At 37.1% G+C, this 20,000-nt stretch overlaps 1 protein-coding gene across 1 annotated transcript in view; it reads right to left on the bottom strand.

Moving 5' to 3' along the window:
• The window catches only part of LOC144959575 (multidrug resistance-associated protein 1-like), a 25,334-nt gene that overhangs the window by 2,523 nt on the left and 2,811 nt on the right, over positions 1-20,000 (bottom strand). Inside the window, exons 3-10 of the mRNA XM_078892195.1 lie at positions 17,930-17,991; positions 16,606-16,743; positions 14,012-14,168; positions 12,168-12,283; positions 5,307-5,487; positions 2,704-2,835; positions 2,173-2,361; positions 1,517-1,654 (exon numbers count right to left, since the gene is read on the bottom strand). Of these exons, the coding sequence (XP_078748321.1) occupies positions 1,517-1,654; positions 2,173-2,361; positions 2,704-2,835; positions 5,307-5,487; positions 12,168-12,283; positions 14,012-14,168; positions 16,606-16,743; positions 17,930-17,991 (1,113 nt within the window). The remainder of the gene's footprint in view (positions 1-1,516; positions 1,655-2,172; positions 2,362-2,703; positions 2,836-5,306; positions 5,488-12,167; positions 12,284-14,011; positions 14,169-16,605; positions 16,744-17,929; positions 17,992-20,000) is intronic.

Here is a 20,000-nt window from a genome sequence, read left to right on the forward strand (position 1 = left end):
CAAAATACTTTCAACATGCAACACACAATACACCAAAATACTTTCAACAGGCAACACACAATACACCAAAATACTTTCAACAGGCAACACACAATACACCAAAATAATTTCAACAGACAACACACAATACACCAAATACTTTCAACAGGCAACACACAATGCACCAAAATACTTTCAACAGGCAACACACAATACACCAAAATACTTTCAACAGGCAACACACAATACACCAAAATACTTTCAACAGACAACACACAACACACCAAAATACTTTCAACAGGCAACACACAACACACCAAAATACTTTCAAAAGGCAACACACAACACACCAAACTACTTTCAACAGACGACACACAACACACCAAAATACTTACAACAGGCAACACACAACACACCAAAATACTTTCAACAGGCAACACACAATACACCAAAATACTTTCACCACCCAAAAGCCTGTGTGAATAGAAATGGGTTCAAACGTTTCATAAAATGACTGAGATTGGGTGTGTCTTTGATATCCAATTTGTCCCATATCCCTGACCAATAACAGCGTTGTCTCTGTCTAGACAATTCTAATATCACCTAAAAGGCATTATCATGTCTCATCGTACATGTCAAGTGTTTTCTATTGGCTAGGCAGGGACCTCTGGTAAAGCTACATTGAGGAAGTTTAGTGGATATTGCGTTATATATATATATATATATATAATATATATATATATATATAATATATATATATATATATATATATATATTATATGCTCAAAACTACAAATCAAGAGAGCAACCAAAAATAAAGACAAAGGAGCCTTACTAGCGGTTGAAAGATACTGTATTCGCTCTAAAATCTATTTATTTATGCATGTTTACATTGTGCTATATCTAGATTACATATTTATTTATGCATTCAAATACCGTGCTTTATATTTATGTTATCAACCTGTGTTGGCTGCAATGTGCAATCCTTTCCAATCTATTTTCAAAATTCTACGAGTAGTTACATTACTAATCCATTTTTACAACTCGATTCTACTTTCATGTCCTATATTTATAGCATTGCTTAATACTGCTGTATATTTTATGAATATTTTATTTTATTTGATGTTTATTTTGTTTATAACCCTTTCCTTACCACCCTATAGGATAATCGTCAAATTCGTTACGCTGCAGCCAACATTTTTCTCATTCTCACTTCTTTTGTACATAACAAAATGTAAAGAAATGCTTTGATTACAGCTATAAATACTAAACATTGTGTTGTTGGGATCATTGTGCTGAACAACATTCTGTATAGAAGGCATTTGTTACTTTTTTGTTTGATTATGAAAAGTCTATTTTTGTGTCGGGCGGGTGTGAATTTTATGGAGAAATTCTACAAATGGCTGGTAAGGCGAGAGTTAATTAGTTTTGTATGTTCATCAATGAGTTCATGACAGTGTGCTAATATGAATGATGATGTGTAACATTATGATAAGTTCCATTCAGGATCAATAAAGTATATCTTATCTTATCTTACTAGGAATGGAACCATGTTGAAACAGATGCTGATGATCATGTTGATGTATGCAATCTTCATCAGGACTTTGATCTCAGATGACCTCAGAGCATCAATCTTTCCTTGGAAGGCTTCCTCCCAGGCGTAGAGCTTGAGAACCTGGTCAAGAATAATCGACAGAAATAGTCAAAATAGAATTTATATAGCGCCAATCTCCATCAAAAGTGTTCAATGGCGCTTTACAAGACAATGGGTGACATGAAAATATTTAAAGAAAATTAAATGTTACAATTTAAAGAAAATTAAATGTTAAAATAAAATTATTTGGTACAATTTTTAAAAAATTGAATGTTTCAATTTAAAGAAAATTAAATGTTTTGATAAATTTATATGGAAGACATCCAAATGCAAGAATTCTAACACAAGTATTATTGACATATAGCATATATCCGCTTGGTTGTTCTGTTGTAGTTTTAAAACTTTTAATATTCTTTGCCAATTTTTATTTATTTCTTTACATTGATATTGCTATTACATAATATTACCAAATTATGGTGTGATGCAGAATTATAATTTCCATATAAGGATGAATAAATTATATCATCTTATCTTATCTTATCTTATCTTATCAGATCTTATCTTATCTTATCATCTTATCTTATCTTTTATCTTAGTACCTTCATCCCGGACAGAGCCTCGTTTGTGAGTCGGAGTCGTGCGTCCTTGACATTGAGGTTGTTCCTTTGTAGTTCTTGTTGCTTGGCTGTGAGGTAGGCGTTGAGGGGTACTGTCAGGATGAGAACGATGAAGCCAGCGAAGACGGATACTCCGAGGTACATGTACAAGATGGCGATTATACCCACAACCTGGTGGGAAAGACATATGAATGAAATTTTTAAAAAATATATGAACATTTATGAAGCGAATTTCTACAGATTAACCATGCTCATTGCGCTTTCATCTAACCCCCCAGCAGCAGTCCATGCAGTACCAGTCACCTATAGCCAGGTACTCATTTACACCTGAGTCGAGTAAGGCAATGCTTGCAAAGTGCCTTACCCAAGGCGGGACACAACCTCGGGACCAGAAGTTTCCTGGATCGATGTTAGCCATCCGGCTACTGATCATGCTTAACATTGCTTGAGTTTCGTGACAAGACGAACAATATTCCCCCCCCCCCTCCCCCAACATCCACTCCCCATCTTTACCTGTAACGGTGCTGTCGCTCCAAGGTAAAAGGCGTTAAAACAATCTTGTATTCTCTGGCAATCCACAGACATCAGGCTGACAATTTCCCCAATGGTCGATTCTTTCTTGGACTCGTTATCCATCGTCAGGGACTGAAATAGACATCACTATTGTTAATCTGTGGCGCTCTGACCAAAAATAATCAAACAAATACGTATTCAATATTTTGGCCAGACATGTGTCCTTCAAATATCATGTCAATCGATTAAAATCACCTCATATTGGAAAAAACCTCTCAAACCTTGGACTTCCAGGTTTGAAAATTTTTTGCAAGGATCTGGGTCAGTTTAATTGATCGATATTTTGAAGGACTAGTTTTCCGGCTAAAATTTTTAACACTCGTTTTTTGTTTTTTCCCCCCCAGAGTACGGCAGTGTAATTCTCATCAAAAATGACAGCTGATAACAAAATGATGTTTGTTTGTTGTTGTTGCTTTTTTGTTGTTGTTATTTTTGTTGTTTTTTATTGTTTTGTTGTTGTTATTTTGGTTTGTTATTTTTGTTTGGAAAAAAAGGGGGGGGGGGGGTGATTTAGTTTGTTTTGTTTCTGTTTCTGTTTTGTTTACTTTTAATTTTATTGGGGGAATGTTTTAGCTTGTTTTTGTTTTTGTTTCTGATTTGTTTTACTTTTTTGTTTTGTTTTGTTTTTTGGAGGGTGATGTTGTTTTAAGGGTTACAATGTGTATACGACTCCTTGTGGTCTTTTCAGCGCCAGTAAAAGGGAAGTAAGTGGGATATTTTTAAAAATTCTACATTAACAATTGAAAGCAACAAAAATTTAATAAAATAAAGGGGTAGTGGTTTAAATCGGGAACGGATGTAGATTCCAAGAGCACACTATCAGTGTACTTAGTTAGAAATCACCTTAAAGTCTCATCCAGACAAGCACAGGATCCCACTAAGAGGAACACACTCAAATGTTGACAAACCATTATATTTTCACAAATATATATATATATATATATATATATATATATATATATATATATATATATATATATATATATATATATATAACAATACAAGAAAAAAAAATCACCTCCCAAAAACTTAACTTTCATTTGACTGCTTCCCACTCAGCCAAGGTCTCCGACCAGGGCCAGGTCAAAACCAAATAATCTCATTCCAAGACCAAAACATAAAGCAAGTTGATAAACAAATACAGATAGGAGGATCGAAGACACAGCGTGACCTCCTGCCCACGATGGGAGGCCAAGGGATTTCATCCAGAGAGTGTGTCATTCAGGTGTACAGTGTTTTAACTCTCTCTTTACCACCCATTAAAATCGTCACATTCGTTACGATAAAACTCAACAATTTTACCATTCTAATTTCTTTTGTGAATCACAGAATTTAAAGAAAAGTTTCGCCATAGCTATAAAAACTTGACAGTGTTATAGAGCTTATTTAGTTGAACAATATTATGCATAGATTGCACTTGTTGCTTTTCTGTTTGAGTGAAATAGAATCTATTTTTGTATTGGTTCATGTGATGTTTCAAGGCAATTTCTGAAAGACAGCTGGTAAGGATAGAGTTAATAGGAAAAAAAACTACCAACCTGCGATGAGGATCGTTGTGATGTTCATGCCGTATATCTGAGACCTCCAAAAGCTTCCTATTAAAACACTGTACAACTGAAAGGCACACTCTCAGGATGAGGCCTCTTGGCCTCCCATACTCTTTCTCTCACAATTCATCAGATCTGTGGTCTTTAACGGAAGCTTCTGGAGACCACAGACCATAGGTCTTATGAGTTGTGAGAGAAAGAGTATGGGAGGCCACGAGACATCATCCAGAGAGGGTGTCTTTCAGTTGTAGGTACAGTGTTTAAATAGGGGGAAAATACCAAATCTTTTTATATAATATAGCTGCGATGAGGATCGTTTTGATGTTATGCCGTCTGTTGAGACCTCCAGAAAATGCTGTTGAAGACCACAGGTCTGATGTGTTGTGAGAGAAAGAGTATGGGAGGTCAAGAGACCTCATCCAGAGAGTGTACCTTTCAGTTGCACAGTGTTTAACCCCCTCCTTACCAACTATAGGAAAATCGTCACATTCGTTACGGTACAACTAACATTTTTCTTATTCAAATTTATTTTGTACATCATACAATTTATTAAAGAAAATGAACCATGTGTTGTAGACCATGTTTTGCTAAAGAAAATATTTATCACAAGAACTTCCTGCTATTGTGTTTGAGTGATAAAAAAATCTATTTTTGTGTTAGTGGGGTGTGAAGTTTTGGGGAAAATCCTGAAAATGACTGGTAAGGAGAGAGTTAATAGGAAAATAAATACCAACCTTTTTATAAATAGCTGCAATGAGGATCGTTTTGATGTTCATGCCGTATATCTGAGACCTCCAAAAGCTTCCGTTGAAGACTACAGGTCTTATGAGTTGTGAGAGAAAGAGTATGGGAGGCCAAGAGACCTCATCCAGAGAGTGTACTTTTCAGTTGTACAGTGTTTTTGAGTTGGTTTTTTTTTAGGTATTTAACGGCGCTTTTAACACTATTTGGTCATTTATGCGCCCGGTACAGTTTTAATAGGGGGAAAATACCAACCTTTTTATAAATCGCTGCAATGAGGATCGTTTTGATGTTCATGCCGTATATCTGAGCCCGCCAGAAACTTCCGTTGAAGACCACAGATCTGATGAGTTGTGAGACAAAGAGCAGAGTTGCCAACGAGTATCCCTTCCATTCATCTCCGCCCTTGGAGTCAGTCGTGTATGAAATAAGAAGGCTGGTTGGAAATTGGAATAAGAAAGTGTTGTGAAAATTGAAATTCTAATAAATGCCCACTGTCTAATTACAAAACATTTTAATGAGCTTTTATATAGCGCATTATTAACTAAACCTGCTCAAAACCCTGTACAAGGGGTCCCCTGGTCAACAGCAACATTTAACATGTAGGACGTGACATGACGCCTTAGGCGATATTTTTTTCGGACAGAAACAAGGCTGTTAACGGCCAGGTACTCATTTTACATCTGAGTACGGTGAGAGAATGTGAGTAAAGAGCCTTCTCCAAGGATTCAACTATGCCCCAAGAGAGGATCGAACCCAGGACCTTCCGACCCGAAAGCGAGTGTCATACCAATCGACCACATAGCCGCACATATTACAAACAAAAGTTCTTTAAGAGTAACAGAGAGAAAAAAATACCATGTGGATGTAGCACTATGCGGAGTCACAATTACTTGTTGCCATTTGGATAGTCTTGCCATCAGATCTTGTCGAAAAGGTTGGTCAATTTTACAATCCATTTTTAAGAATTTGAGACACTTGATAAATCATTATTTCCATTAATTTCTTTAAAGACAAAATCCATATTAATTAACCATTATTCTCACATAAACTTGATTGATATTGAATGAAATAAGCCTCTGGAAATTAAGAACAGCGGGATTTATCATCTCGAGTCTTTGTTATTGTTTTTGCAATCCGCGATTATGAGTAATTCTCACTAAACTGTATTAACCAGACTATAAACGTTTAAGGTTACACATAGTTTTGTGTGTTGGTCCGTCATACTTCCGGATGGCAATATTGTGAGCTTCTTCGCCAAGCAGCGCACACTATCCATACTGGTCTTTCAAAAAAATTTAATTTTTTTCAACGCAAGGTGGTCCGAATATTTAAAGGGGATCGCTGATGGAAATTTCGGAAAAGTGTGAAAACCACTAATGAAGATAATTAAGTTTAAAGTAAAAAAAAAATAAAAAAAAGGGGGGGGGGGGTATTTTTGAGCTCCGGAATTTGAAGGAGAGAAACACATCTTCTCAATGTCAATATTTATTATGGCTCAAATTGTAAAGTTGACTTTAACTCACTCAATCCTAGAGATTTTTACTACTTTTCCAAACTGGAAAAAAATGTATTAAAAATGAGCATGTGAAAAGAACGTTTTATTCAACTACCAAACATGAAAACAATTTTTAAAATTCGCTTTGATAATACGCCCATAATTTGTCTCAGAAAAATATGTTATAAATAGGCATGGGGTAAAAGTAATCCTAGGTATACTACGGATATAGTCGGTGTTAGGGTTGAGTGAGTTAATGTCCAGTTTTAAACATCCGCAGACCTGCTCTCCTACTACGAAAAATTCTTAGAAATACGTCATTTTGTCTCCCATTTAAGAACTTCTTGAGAACTTTAAACTTCAAAGTCATTGAAATCTTATTCAATTCAATTCAAATATTTATATATTGTCGGCATTTAAAAAATGTTTCATAGATCATGTAGTCAGGATAATAGAAGCCTTTGACAGACATAGGTTTTAACACATAGTGCATAAAAATGCATAGTAATACATTTTCCTTTAAAACATTCCCTCATCAAGATTCCAATCATGACACACAAAGAAAAGTAATATAATATTATATATATATATATGAATTATAAAACAAAAACCATGAAATAATAGTGCTCAACTTTAGTATAAAAGGAGCTATTTATAAACATTTGAAATATAATTAAGATAGTTTGACTTCTACAACGTTGTTATCGAGCGTTGCTCTCATCAGGAAGTGGAAGTGAAAGTAGATTGTTGTGTTTTCGTATTTTTATGGATTCGTGTTTATGGAGGTTCGTAATTACATAAAAGGTGTTTGTTTCTATGTCTGCATGCGGAAGTTAGTTCGTTTCTTCTGTTGAGTGTTGCTATGTTCGGTTTAGTGATGATGAAGAATTTTTCTTCCAAGCAGAGGTTACAAATCTTAGAAGAGGGGGAGTACGACTGTGCTCTGGAGATGATTTTCCATGTGATGCTGTGTTGTATGTTTTTTTCTTTGAGGTTCCAAATGTGTTCACTTAGTGTAGTAGAATGTCGTTTGTGTATGTTTCTGAAGGAAGATGTATGCAGGTTGTATCTGGTTTTGAATGGACACTCGGTGAGGCCAATGTATGTTTCTTGTTTTGGTGTGTCTGGTCGTGTTACTGTGGCTTGATAAATTACGTTTTGAGTCAAGCAATTGCCGTTTAGTGGGCATGTTGTCTGGGTCCTACAGTTGCATTTTTTCTCTAGGTTGTTGCTGGGCTGATCTGGCTGTGATAGTTTTCGGTTATTGTTGGATGAAATAATGTTTTGTATGTTTGGCATGCAGGTGTATCCTATTTTGATGGTGTTTTTGTTCATGATTGGGTGTAGAACGTGACCGGGAGGGAAGCATTTTTGTAGTAGATTGAAGAATTTGTTACCGATAGAAGTTGTCACATTCTTGCTGTAGGGTGGGTTGAACCATGTTATGTGTCGTTTTCTTTGTCGTTTTTTTGTTGGGGTGGTAATGGTCTCTTCCTCATATTCTAGTTTGTAGTTATATCCACTTTTTTGTAGTGCGTTTGTGTACGGTGGGATTGCATCGTTGAATATATTGTTGTTTGTAGAGTTGTTAGATAGTCGTTTGTTAATGCTCTCGGGGATGTTTTTTATTATGGATGGCGGATGATTGCTGTGTCTATGAACGTACAATGGGATGTTGTTGGGTTTTGAAAATGGTTGATAGGTGCCGTCGTTTAGGTTGATGGTTATGTCCAGGAAGTCGAATGTTTTTTTGTTGGCTTCGATTGTAATTTTCAGATTGTTGTTCTGGAAGATTTTGCATATTTTTTTCTTTATTAATTCTGTCTGTCTCGGTGTTTTATTGCACAATGCGAGTCCGTCGTCCCTGTATATTCCAATGTTTATATCGAGATTTTGCATTTGAGAAAGTAGATATAGTCCGACGAGCTCGCATGTTTCTGCTCCATCGTAGCTCCCCATGGTGACATCAAAGTTTGTTGATTTTTTTGTCCATGCTGTTCCATTATTGTAAAGTGATGTATTCTTCGAGTGCAGGATAATGTGTATTTCTTCTTCGGTGATGTTGTCGAAGGTTTTTGCGAACTGTAGTGCTTTGAGGAGTAGGGTTTTGGTGATTGAAGGGTAGAAATTACAGATGTCAAAGATGATTGCGTTTTGTCGTTGTTTGTTTTCTGTGTTTCTGTACCAGTTGATAACTTCAGCGGTGTTTCTCCATTGGTTGAATTCGGTTTTCTTGACGATTTTGGTGTTGATTCTGTCTAAAATCTGTTTACTTATTTTTCCGATTTGTGATTTACATGGGTTTATGAGACGGCATTGTACGTTGTTGCGAAAGTTTGGTTTATGGTCTTTGATAGTGATGAAGGCGTTAGATTTTGCTGTGGTGTCTATTCTGTCACTTAGCTGTAGGTTTTCGGCGATGCTTTTGTCTTCTGCTGTAATGTCAGGTGTCGTAGATGGTGTTTGTTTCTTGTACTCTGCTTGTATATTTTTCTCAAGTAAATGTGTGTATTCTTTAGGGGTAAGCTTGTAGAAGTTTGTGGTTTTGTCAGCGGCGACGTAAACATTGGATTCTTGATGTATTGATCGTATGTCTTGTTGTAGTTTGTTTTGGAAGGTGTCGTTGATTTGTCTGAATTTTATGTTTCGGATGATGTCTGTCATTCCATCCTCGAATTCTCGTAGTTCAGGTATGGATGGGGCTGGCCTGGTAGATCTAAATCCAAAAGTTTCTTTATTTTTAACCGTTTGGTCAGGGTTTAGGTAGAAAAAAGCTCGCCATCTGGTGTTTCTTATAAATTTTTCGGTTTTGTTGATTAGAGATTTTAGGTATTGTTTGCTTGTCGGGATCGGGATGTTCTTTGTCGAATAATCAAAATTAGTACTTACAAGGTTCATTTCTGGTTAAAATAAAGTGCTCAACAGGACAGTAGAACTGGAGCAAATGTATGAATTATAAAACAAAAACCATGAAATAATAGTGCTCAACTTTAGTATAAAAGGAGCTATTTATAAACATTTGAAATATAATTAAGATAGTTTGACTTCTACAACGTTGTAATCACCACAGCAAAATCTAACGCCTTCATCACTATCAAAGACCATAAACCAAACTTTCGCAACAACGTACAATGCCGTCTCATAAACCCATGTAAATCACAAATCGGAAAAATAAGTAAACAGATTTTAGACAGAATCAACACCAAAATCGTCAAGAAAACCGAATTCAACCAATGGAGAAACACCGCTGAAGTTATCAACTGGTACAGAAACACAGAAAACAAACAACGACAAAACGCAATCATCTTTGACATCTGTAATTTCTACCCTTCAATCACCAAAACCCTACTCCTCAAAGCACTACAGTTCGCAAAAACCTTCGACAACATCACCGAAGAAGAAATACACATTATCCTGCACTCGAAGAATACATCACTTTACAATAATGGAACAGCATGGACAAAAAAATCAACAAACTTTGATGTCACCATGGGGAGCTACGATGGAGCAGAAACATGCGAGCTCGTCGGACTATATCTACTTTCTCAAATGCAAAATCTCGATATAAACATTGGAATATACAGGGACGACGGACTCGCATTGTGCAATAAAACACCGAGACAGACAGAATTAATAAAGAAAAAAATATGCAAAATCTTCCAGAACAACAATCTGAAAATTACAATCGAAGCCAACAAAAAAACATTCGACTTCCTGGACATAACCATCAACCTAAACGACGGCACCTATCAACCATTTTCAAAACCCAACAACATCCCATTGTACGTTCATAGACACAGCAATCATCCGCCATCCATAATAAAAAACATCCCCGAGAGCATTAACAAACGACTATCTAACAACTCTACAAACAACAATATATTCAACGATGCAATCCCACCGTACACAAACGCACTACAAAAAAGTGGATATAACTACAAACTAGAATATGAGGAAGAGACCATTACCACCCCAACAAAAAAACGACAAAGAAAACGACACATAACATGGTTCAACCCACCCTACAGCAAGAATGTGACAACTTCTATCGGTAACAAATTCTTCAATCTACTACAAAAATGCTTCCCTCCCGGTCACGTTCTACACCCAATCATGAACAAAAACACCATCAAAATAGGATACACCTGCATGCCAAACATACAAAACATTATTTCATCCAACAATAACCGAAAACTATCACAGCCAGATCAGCCCAGCAACAACCTAGAGAAAAAATGCAACTGTAGGACCCAGACAACATGCCCACTAAACGGCAATTGCTTGACTCAAAACGTAATTTATCAAGCCACAGTAACACGACCAGACACACCAAAACAAGAAACATACATTGGCCTCACCGAGTGTCCATTCAAAACCAGATACAACCTGCATACATCTTCCTTCAGAAACATACACAAACGACATTCTACTACACTAAGTGAACACATTTGGAACCTCAAAGAAAAAAACATACAACACAGCATCACATGGAAAATCATCTCCAGAGCACAGTCGTACTCCCCCTCTTCTAAGATTTGTAACCTCTGCTTGGAAGAAAAATTCTTCATCATCACTAAACCGAACATAGCAACACTCAACAGAAGAAACGAACTAACTTCCGCATGCAGACATAGAAACAAACACCTTTTATGTAATTACGAACCTCCATAAACACGAATCCATAAAAATACGAAAACACAACAATCTACTTTCACTTCCACTTCCTGATGAGAGCAACGCTCGATAACAACGTTGTAGAAGTCAAACTATCTTAATTATATTTCAAATGTTTATATATATATATATATATATATATATATATATATATATATATATATATATATATTGAACATGAAGGTTGATGCGAGTGTTCACGAGTTTAAGGCTTTTGAAGTGATACATCATCAGTTTGAGGGTAAGCTGGTTGATCTATAAAGTTAACTGTGGCGACTTCTATTATTATCTCCTAAAACTACGAATTTTAAAATATTTGTTTTTTGTTTTTAAGGGTTTTACGGCGCCTCTGACACATAAAGGTCATATCAGCGCAAGCATAAAGGAAGAAAATGGGAAAATAAAAAGTTCTAGAATTACAATTAAAGCAGCCAATAAAAGGGAAGACAAAGGAGAATTTGTTCATATAGGAAACAGATGTAGATTCCAAGAGCATACCACCAAAGTACTTAGATTGACATCACCTAAAAGTCTCATCCAGACACAAGCACAGTTACCTACTAAGAGTTAAACATTCAAATGTTTACAAATCATATAATATGTAAACAAAACACAATACAGTGCATAACAGAGAGATTATTTACAAAGAAAAAAATGTAATCTCTCAAAGCTCTAACTATACCTTTGACTGTTTCCCTCCCAGTCAGGGTATCCGGCCAGGGACAGGAACCAGGTAATCTCATTCCAAGACAAAAGACGGAAAGCATGTTGGAAAACAGATATAGGGGGATAGAAGACACAGTAAGTGCCTCCCTGCCCACTATGGGAGGTCTTGAACCCCACCCAGAATTTTTAAATGTTTAAGTTGGCAGGTCTATATCCGGTTCACCCCGACATAATACCGTTTTGAGATCATTTGCCACATATTTCATCCCCATCATTACCTGAGTATAATGGGGCTGAGCATTTGAAGACCGTCTGCAGCACATTTCTGGACAAATCCAACAGTCAGGTCCTTGGCACCCATCTTCAACATGACTTTGATCAGAGACGGGATGATCTGTTGTTGAAAGAAATACAAAGTAATAATAATTTGAGCACTTATATAGGGCAATAGGGTTCAACAGTCGTGACGTCACTTCCCTCGTAATGACGCATAGTAACGGGTTCTAAACGATCGGAGAAAATGGCGGACGCCTTTATGAAATACCACTCCGATGAGCATAAAAGTGTATTCAGAGGAGAAAAACATTGTAAATCGGATCATGTTTTGACTTTTATACATTCTGATCATATGACATGTGAAAAAGTTCTAGCCAGCATGAAGAATAAAAAATACCGATTTTCTTTGTTTAGAACCAGCTGCTCGTTTCTGGGCGGACGTAACATCAGACTGTTGAATCATATAGCCACTAAACATACCCAAAGCGTTTTATAAAGGGTCCGTCCCTAGCCAACAACCACACTTAACAAGTAGGACGAGGCATGACGTCTGTTATGCAATATTATATTTTATCATCCGACAGAGGCAAAGCTGTTAACGGCCAGGTACTCATTTTACACCTGAGTACGGTGAGAGGTGAGTGAATGTGAGTAAAGAGACTTTTTCCAAGGACTAACTATGCGCCGCTCAGAGCAGGACTCGAACCCTAGACCTTCCGAGCCGCAGTCGAGTGTCATAACACTAGACCACATAGCCGCCTCGTTAGCAACACATTTGTTAAATTTAATGATATATTTTGTATTCGTGTGTTTTATAAAACAACTGGAAAAAAACTGGTGGTTTTGGAATGAGCCACGTGTGTTTGTTTTTAATGGTTTTCCGGCGCTTGCAACACATTTAGGTCATATCACCGCCAGTAAAAAGGAAGAAATTGGATAGTAAAAACATTCTAGATGTACAAGATTTGAGGAAAAAGTAAGACAAGGTGGAATGGTTCAAATAGGGAACAGATGTAGATTCCAAAAGCACACTATTAGTGCACTTTGTTTGAGATCACCTAAAAGTCTCACCCAGACACCATCACAAGATCTCGCTAAGAGGAATATAATCAACTGTTTACAAATCATGTGTTTAAAATAAAATGAAATAAAATAACAGTACCGAATAGAGAGATGATTTACAAGGAAATACATATCATCTCCCAAAACGAGAACTATACATTCGACTGCTTTCCTCCCAGCCAAAAGGACTTCGGCCATGGTCAGGAAAAAACTAAGTACTCTCATTCCAAAACAAACAGAGAAAACAAATTGGAAAAAAGATACATGGGGGTAGAGGATACAGTAAGTGCCTCCCTGGTCACTATGGGAGGTCAGGAACCCCACTCATATAATCAGGTTTAAAATAAGTACTTGGCGTTTAACAATATTGTATTTGTCCGAATAAAAAAAATCTACTTTCTCGAAACGGGTGCCATGTTTCCACTAACATGTTAAATGTTTGCTGTTGGCTAAGGACCCCTTGTAAAGCATTTGAGCACGTTTAAAGAATATTGCACTTTATATATGCCAAGGGGCATCGTGGCTTAGCGGTACGGTCTTTTCTTCGTACCCAAAAGGTACTGAGTTCGACTACCCGCCTCGTCGTATGGCCTTGAGCAAGTCATCTCCCCCTAGCTCACTTTGCGGCGTTGCACTGCGGCTAACGCCTGGGTTATTCCAGTCTTCCCTTGTGATAGACCCTGAAGACAAATTTCCCACTGGAGATGAATAAAAGGAATTATTTTTTATTTCATTTTTTTTTTGTCCCCAGTTTTCTACCCCAGTTATGCACACTATTGCTGACCTGTTTCTGTTTGCGTCCAGGGCCAGTGACCAATGTGTTGTAAGTACTGTTGTTGGTGTGTTCTACTAGAAGGTCCTTCTCGTTGTGCTCCGTCAGTTGGAGGGAATGGGACGACGAGGCCAAAGCTCGCTTTTCCATTTTGTAAACCTGTTTTAGCCTGTAGATTTAATAAAAAGGAATGGTTTCTCTGGTATGTCCATTGTCTCAAAGATGTATTCATTTCTTGTTTTCCTTTGTTTCCAAAATGTTTTTATTTATTATAGGGTAGAAAAGTCGTGACGTCACACCTTCTACTATTCTGGTTCCAAAATCTTTGGAAGTGTGTATGTATCCAGTCCTTCGGATTACTAATAATGAAAATGTTTAGATACTGAAACATACGGTGACAGAGCTATTTTAGTGACACGATGTATAAGCAGATTTTTAAGATTTCGGGACGGAAAAGAGCGAGGATGAATGATCTTTATTGACTACCAGCATTTTATATTTAGACTAGACAATAAGATACCATCACTTTGAAAACAGATGATCAATTACACAAAGTACGCATTCAGTCCCCCGAAAGAGTGGTTTTACACTTCCAATGGGATAGGAACCAGTTTTTTGACATCATCCTTTTCTTTCCTATTGTTTTGACCAGTGCCAGGCTATGATCCAACATCCTCCGAACCAGAAAAGTAGAAGATGTTTATATTTATGTTTTAAGTTTTACCGCGCTTGCGACACTTTTAGGTCATATCAGCGCCGGTAAAAAGAAAGAAAATGGAATTGTCAAAGTCAACCAAATCACCCAAGAAAAAGTAAGATAAAGGGGAACTAGTTCAAATAGTAAACAGATGTGGATTACAAGAGCATCCTATCAATGAAATTAGTTTCAGATCACCTAAAAGTCTCATCCAGACACCAGCACAGGATCCCACTAAGAGGAGCACACTCACATGTTTACAGAATATATAACTAACAATAAATAGCAGAGGGGTGATTTACAAGGAAAAAAAATATCATTTCCCAAAACTACAACTTTGCATTTGACTGTTTCCAGTCAATGACTCCAGCCAGGGCAGGGACACAACTAAGTAATCCCATTCCAAGACAAAGACAAAAAGCAACTCGGAAAACAGATATTAATAGATAAATTATTCACCTTTTCTTCCCTATTGGAAGGTATAAATTATTCACCATTTCTTCCCTATTGGAAGATATAAATCATTCACCTTTTATTCCTTAATGGAAGGTATAAATTATTCACCATTTCCCAATTGGAAGGTATAAATTGTTTATTTTTTCTTCCCTATTGGAAGGTATATATTATTCACCTTTTCTTCCCTATTGGAAGGTATAAATTATTCACCTTTTCTTCCCTATTGGAAGGTATAAATTATTCACCTTTTCTTCTCTATTTGAAAGTATAAATTAGTCACCTTTTCTTCCCTATTGGATGGTATACATCATTCACTTTTTCTTCCCTATTGGAAGGTATAAATTATTCACCTTTTCTTCTCTATTGGAAAGTATAAATTATTCACCTTTTCTTCCCTATTGGATGGTCTAAATCATTCACTTTTTCTTCCCTATTGGAAGGTATAAATTATTCACCTTTTCTTCCCTATTGGAAGGTATAAATTATTCACCTTTTCTTCCCTATTGGAAAATATAAATTATTCACCTTTTCTTTTCTATTGGAAAGTATAAATTATTCACCTTTTCTTCCCTATTGGATGGTATAAATCATTCACTTTTTCTTCCCTATTGGAAGGTATAAATTATTCACCTTTTCTTCCCTATTAGAAGGTATAAATTATTCACCTTTTCTTCCCGATTGAACGGTATAAATTATTCACCTTTTCTTCTCTATTAGAAGATATAAATTATTCACCTTTTCTTCCCTATTGGAAGGTATAAATTTTCCACCTTTCTTCCTTATTGGAAGGTATAAATCATTCACATTTTATTCCCTATACGAGGACGAGAGACGCATGCGCACAACCAACATGACGTTCTCTCTCTTATAACTTTTCCGTTGGTGACGTCACAGACTATGGGTGACATCCAATCAAGGGACGCTACTCTTCCGCTAATCTCATTCCCTATTGGAAGGTATAGATTATTCACCTTTTCTTCCCTATTGGAAGGTATAAATTATTCACCTTTTCTTCCCTATTGGAAGGTATAAATTATTCACCTTTTCTTCCCTATTGGAAGGTATAAATTATTCACCTTTTCTTCCCTATTGGAAGGTATAAATTATTCACCTTTTCTTCCTTATTGGAAGGTATAAATCATTCACATTTTATTCCCTATACGAGGACGAGAGACACATGCGCACAACCAACATGACGTTCTCTCTCTAATAACTTTTCCGCCGGTGACGTCACAAACTATGGGTGACATCCAATCAAGGGACGCTACTCTTCCGCTAATCTCATTCCCTATTGGAAGGTATAGATCATTCACCTTTTCTTCCCTATTGGAAGGTATAGATCATTCACCTTTTCTTCCCTATTGGAAGGTATAGATCATTCACTTTTTCTTCCCTATTGGAAGGTATGAATTATTCACCTTTTCTTCCCTAATGGAAAGTATAGATTATTCACCTTTTCTTACGGCACTTAGAGACTTCCATGTGCCATTTCTCCTCAAACTCTGGCATCAATTTTTTGGTGGCGTAGTCAGGGTTAAGGTCAAACAAGTCCTCTTCCTCTAGATCCCTACGCCATCCCAGGAACAGCGTTCTTGTTATGGGGACAAAAGTAGAAAAAATACGTTACTATATAAAAAAATAAACAAGTATGAGCATCTCTATAGCTCAATAATCTTTGTGGAATTAAATTAAATTGAGCTTTTATATAGAGCGATATCCAATAAACGTGCGCTTTAAAGTGGGTCCTTGACCAACAGCAACATTTAGCATATAGGACGGTGCATGCCGCCTGTAAGGTGATATTACAATTTTTTCGGAAAGACAAAGCTGTTAACGGCCAGGTATTCGTTTTACACCTGAGTACGGTGAGAAAATATGAGTAAAGAGCCATTTCTAAGGACTCAACTATACGTAGAGCGATGCTCCAACCTAGGACCTACCGATCCGAAAGCGAGTGTCATACCACAAGACCACATAGCCACACAATCTTTGTTATTGTTTTAGTCAGCCATTTCTTATAAGCAGTATTCACTAAATTCCACCATTCATACTAGGGAACAAGGGAGGTTATTTATAAGGGGGAAAAATCATCTCCCAAAACAAATACTAAACACTTGACTGTCTCCTTCTCAGCTAAGGACTCCGACTAAGGGCCTGGACAAAACCAAAGCAATCCCATTCCAAGACAAAGACATAAAGCAACTTAGGACAGCGTGGCTCAGCGATACGGTCTTTGCTTCGTACCCAAAAGGTACCGAGTTTGATCACCCGCCGCGCTATGTGGCCTTGAGCAAGTCACACCCGAGCTCACTTTGCTGACGCCTGGGTTATTCCAGTCTTTGTGCGGCTATGTGGCCTAGTGGTATGACACTCACTTTCGGATCGGAAGGTCCTGGGTCGCACGCGGCGCATAGGTGAGTCCTTGGAAAAGGCTCTTACTCACATTCTCTCACCGTACTCAGGTGTAAAATGAGTACCTGGCCGTTAACAGCGTTGTCTTTGTCCGAAAAATTATAATAACACCTAACAGGCGTCATGTCCCGTCCTGCATGTTAGATGTTGCTGTTGACCAGGGACCCCTTGTAAAGCGCTTTGAGCACGTTTAGTGAATATTGCGCTATATAAAAGGTCATTTTTTTCCTTTGGAATAGACCTCAAAGACAAATTTCCCCATGGAGATGAATAAAGGGAATTAATTATTCTATGGGGATAGAACACACAACAAGCGTATCTCCTGCCTTAATATTCTCGCTGCCAATGACTCAAAGACAACTGACCTGGCAATCCAGATGTAGAGATATCGACTGATGAACGAGGCCGTCACTTCTGGACTTGTTCTCTGGAAAAAAATAACGTAGATACCAATTGAGCTGACTCATTATTTCACGTTTCCCTTTGAAATAGGCTTCAACAGTCGTGACGTCACTTCCCTCGTAATGACGCATAATAGTAACTTAGTAACTGGTTCTAAAATAACGGACCAATGGCAGACGCCCTTATGAAATATTTATCCAACGAGCATAAAAGCGTATCCAGATGGAAAAAAACATCATTAATCTGATCATGTTTTGACTTTTACACATTCTGATCGCAAGCTTATGAAAAGTTCTAGCCAGCATGAAGAATAAAAAGGACCGATTTTCTTTGTTTAGAACCACTCTGCTCGCCGTTGCTGGGCGACGTGACATCAGACTATTGAATCCAATTGAGATGACTCATTAGTTCACGTTTCCCTTTGAAATTTCGAACGAGTTCCCAACAGCGTGGAGACCTTGGGAACAAGAATGGGGTTAATTTATATTACCTCTCCATTCTCCGTGTGCTCGGGTTCATTTGTCACATTGCATAATCAGCTCAAAGTGACCCACATAGTGAAAAGTGTTCAGTTTTCAAACTATCCAATATCACAATTGGTCATTATGTTCAGCTTGACACATGTGTATGTTTACAACTTTCTTAAACAAAGCAGCGTGTTTACATTTATTAAGAAATTCCCATTCCTTTTACAGCAACAAATCCTGTGATCGACGGTTGGACGAAAACCTGAATATAGATCGCTGCCATTGCGAAGCACATTGAGCATGGAGTAATATTAGCCAGTAGACTTTTGACCAATCAAAACATGGAATTTGTGACTCACATTTCACATGTGCTCTGACAAACATGGTTCGTTGTTTATAAACAATAAGGTGAATGAAATCAACCTCTCTCTGATCATTGTTATTGTTTTTATACCGCCAAATGGGTGACTGGTTATCATACGATTTTCTCGATCATATTATAAACGTGTAAGTTTGCAAATAGTTTTCTGTATTGGTTCTATTGATCAAACGGTAGAACAGTGGGTATTTTATTTAGACATATACCATAGATAGTAAATCATGTGTAGTTCACTGTTTACCAATCACTGCCATTGTTTACATCACGACGACTGTCCGAGAGGCGTGGTTATCTAGGTGTCTATAGAATGAAGATGACACGCAGGTCTTTGTTATTGTTTTTACCCATCCACGTTTATGAGTAATTCTCACTAAACTGTATTAACCAGATTATAAACGACCAAGATTACACATAGTTTTATGTGTTCGTCCGTTATATTTCCGGATGGCAATGTTGTGAGTTTCTTAGCCAAGCGCACAGCATCCATTGTGTAAATAAGGCTGTGTCAAAATGCCGTTTTCGTAACATTCGCACAAAACATGCTCAAAGCGCTTTACAAGCGGTCTGTGGCCAACAGCAACCCGTAACATGAAGAGGTAGACACGATGCCTGTTAGGTGATATTACAATTTTTTTTTCCAACAGAGACAACACTGTTAACGGCCAAGTACTCATTTTATACCTTAGTACGGTGAGAGAATGTGAATAAAGAGTCTTTTTTCCAGGACTCAACTATGCGCCGAGCAAGGATCGAACTCAGGACCTTCCGATCCAAAAGCGAGTTTCATACCACACAAGATAGAGCCGCACAGTGTCGAGAAACAATATTTGTAAATTTGGGTAAAATTTGTGGCGAATGTTCGGAAAATGAACTTTGGAACAACCTCAAATTTGTCAATAGAACTGTGTTTTGTGTTGTTTTTAACCCTGTCCTTACCAACTATAGAAAAATCGTCACGTTCGTTACGATACAACCAACAGTTTTCTTACTTAATTTTTTCTTGTACATCATAAAATTTAAAGAAAATGAACAGTGTGTTGTAGAGCATGTTTTACCAACAAAATTATTTATCACAAGAACTTTACTGCTATTGTGTTTGAGTGATAAAAAATATATTTATGTGTTAGTTAGGTGTGATGTTTTGGGGAAAATCCTGAAAATGGTTGGCATGGAGAGGGTTAAACTTAC

The sequence above is a fragment of the Berghia stephanieae genome, chromosome 14 (assembly GCF_034508935.2).
Source record: "Berghia stephanieae isolate SIO BIC M18660-M18661 chromosome 14, UCSD_Bste_1.3, whole genome shotgun sequence".
Lineage (NCBI taxonomy): Eukaryota > Metazoa > Mollusca > Gastropoda > Nudibranchia > Aeolidiidae > Berghia > Berghia stephanieae.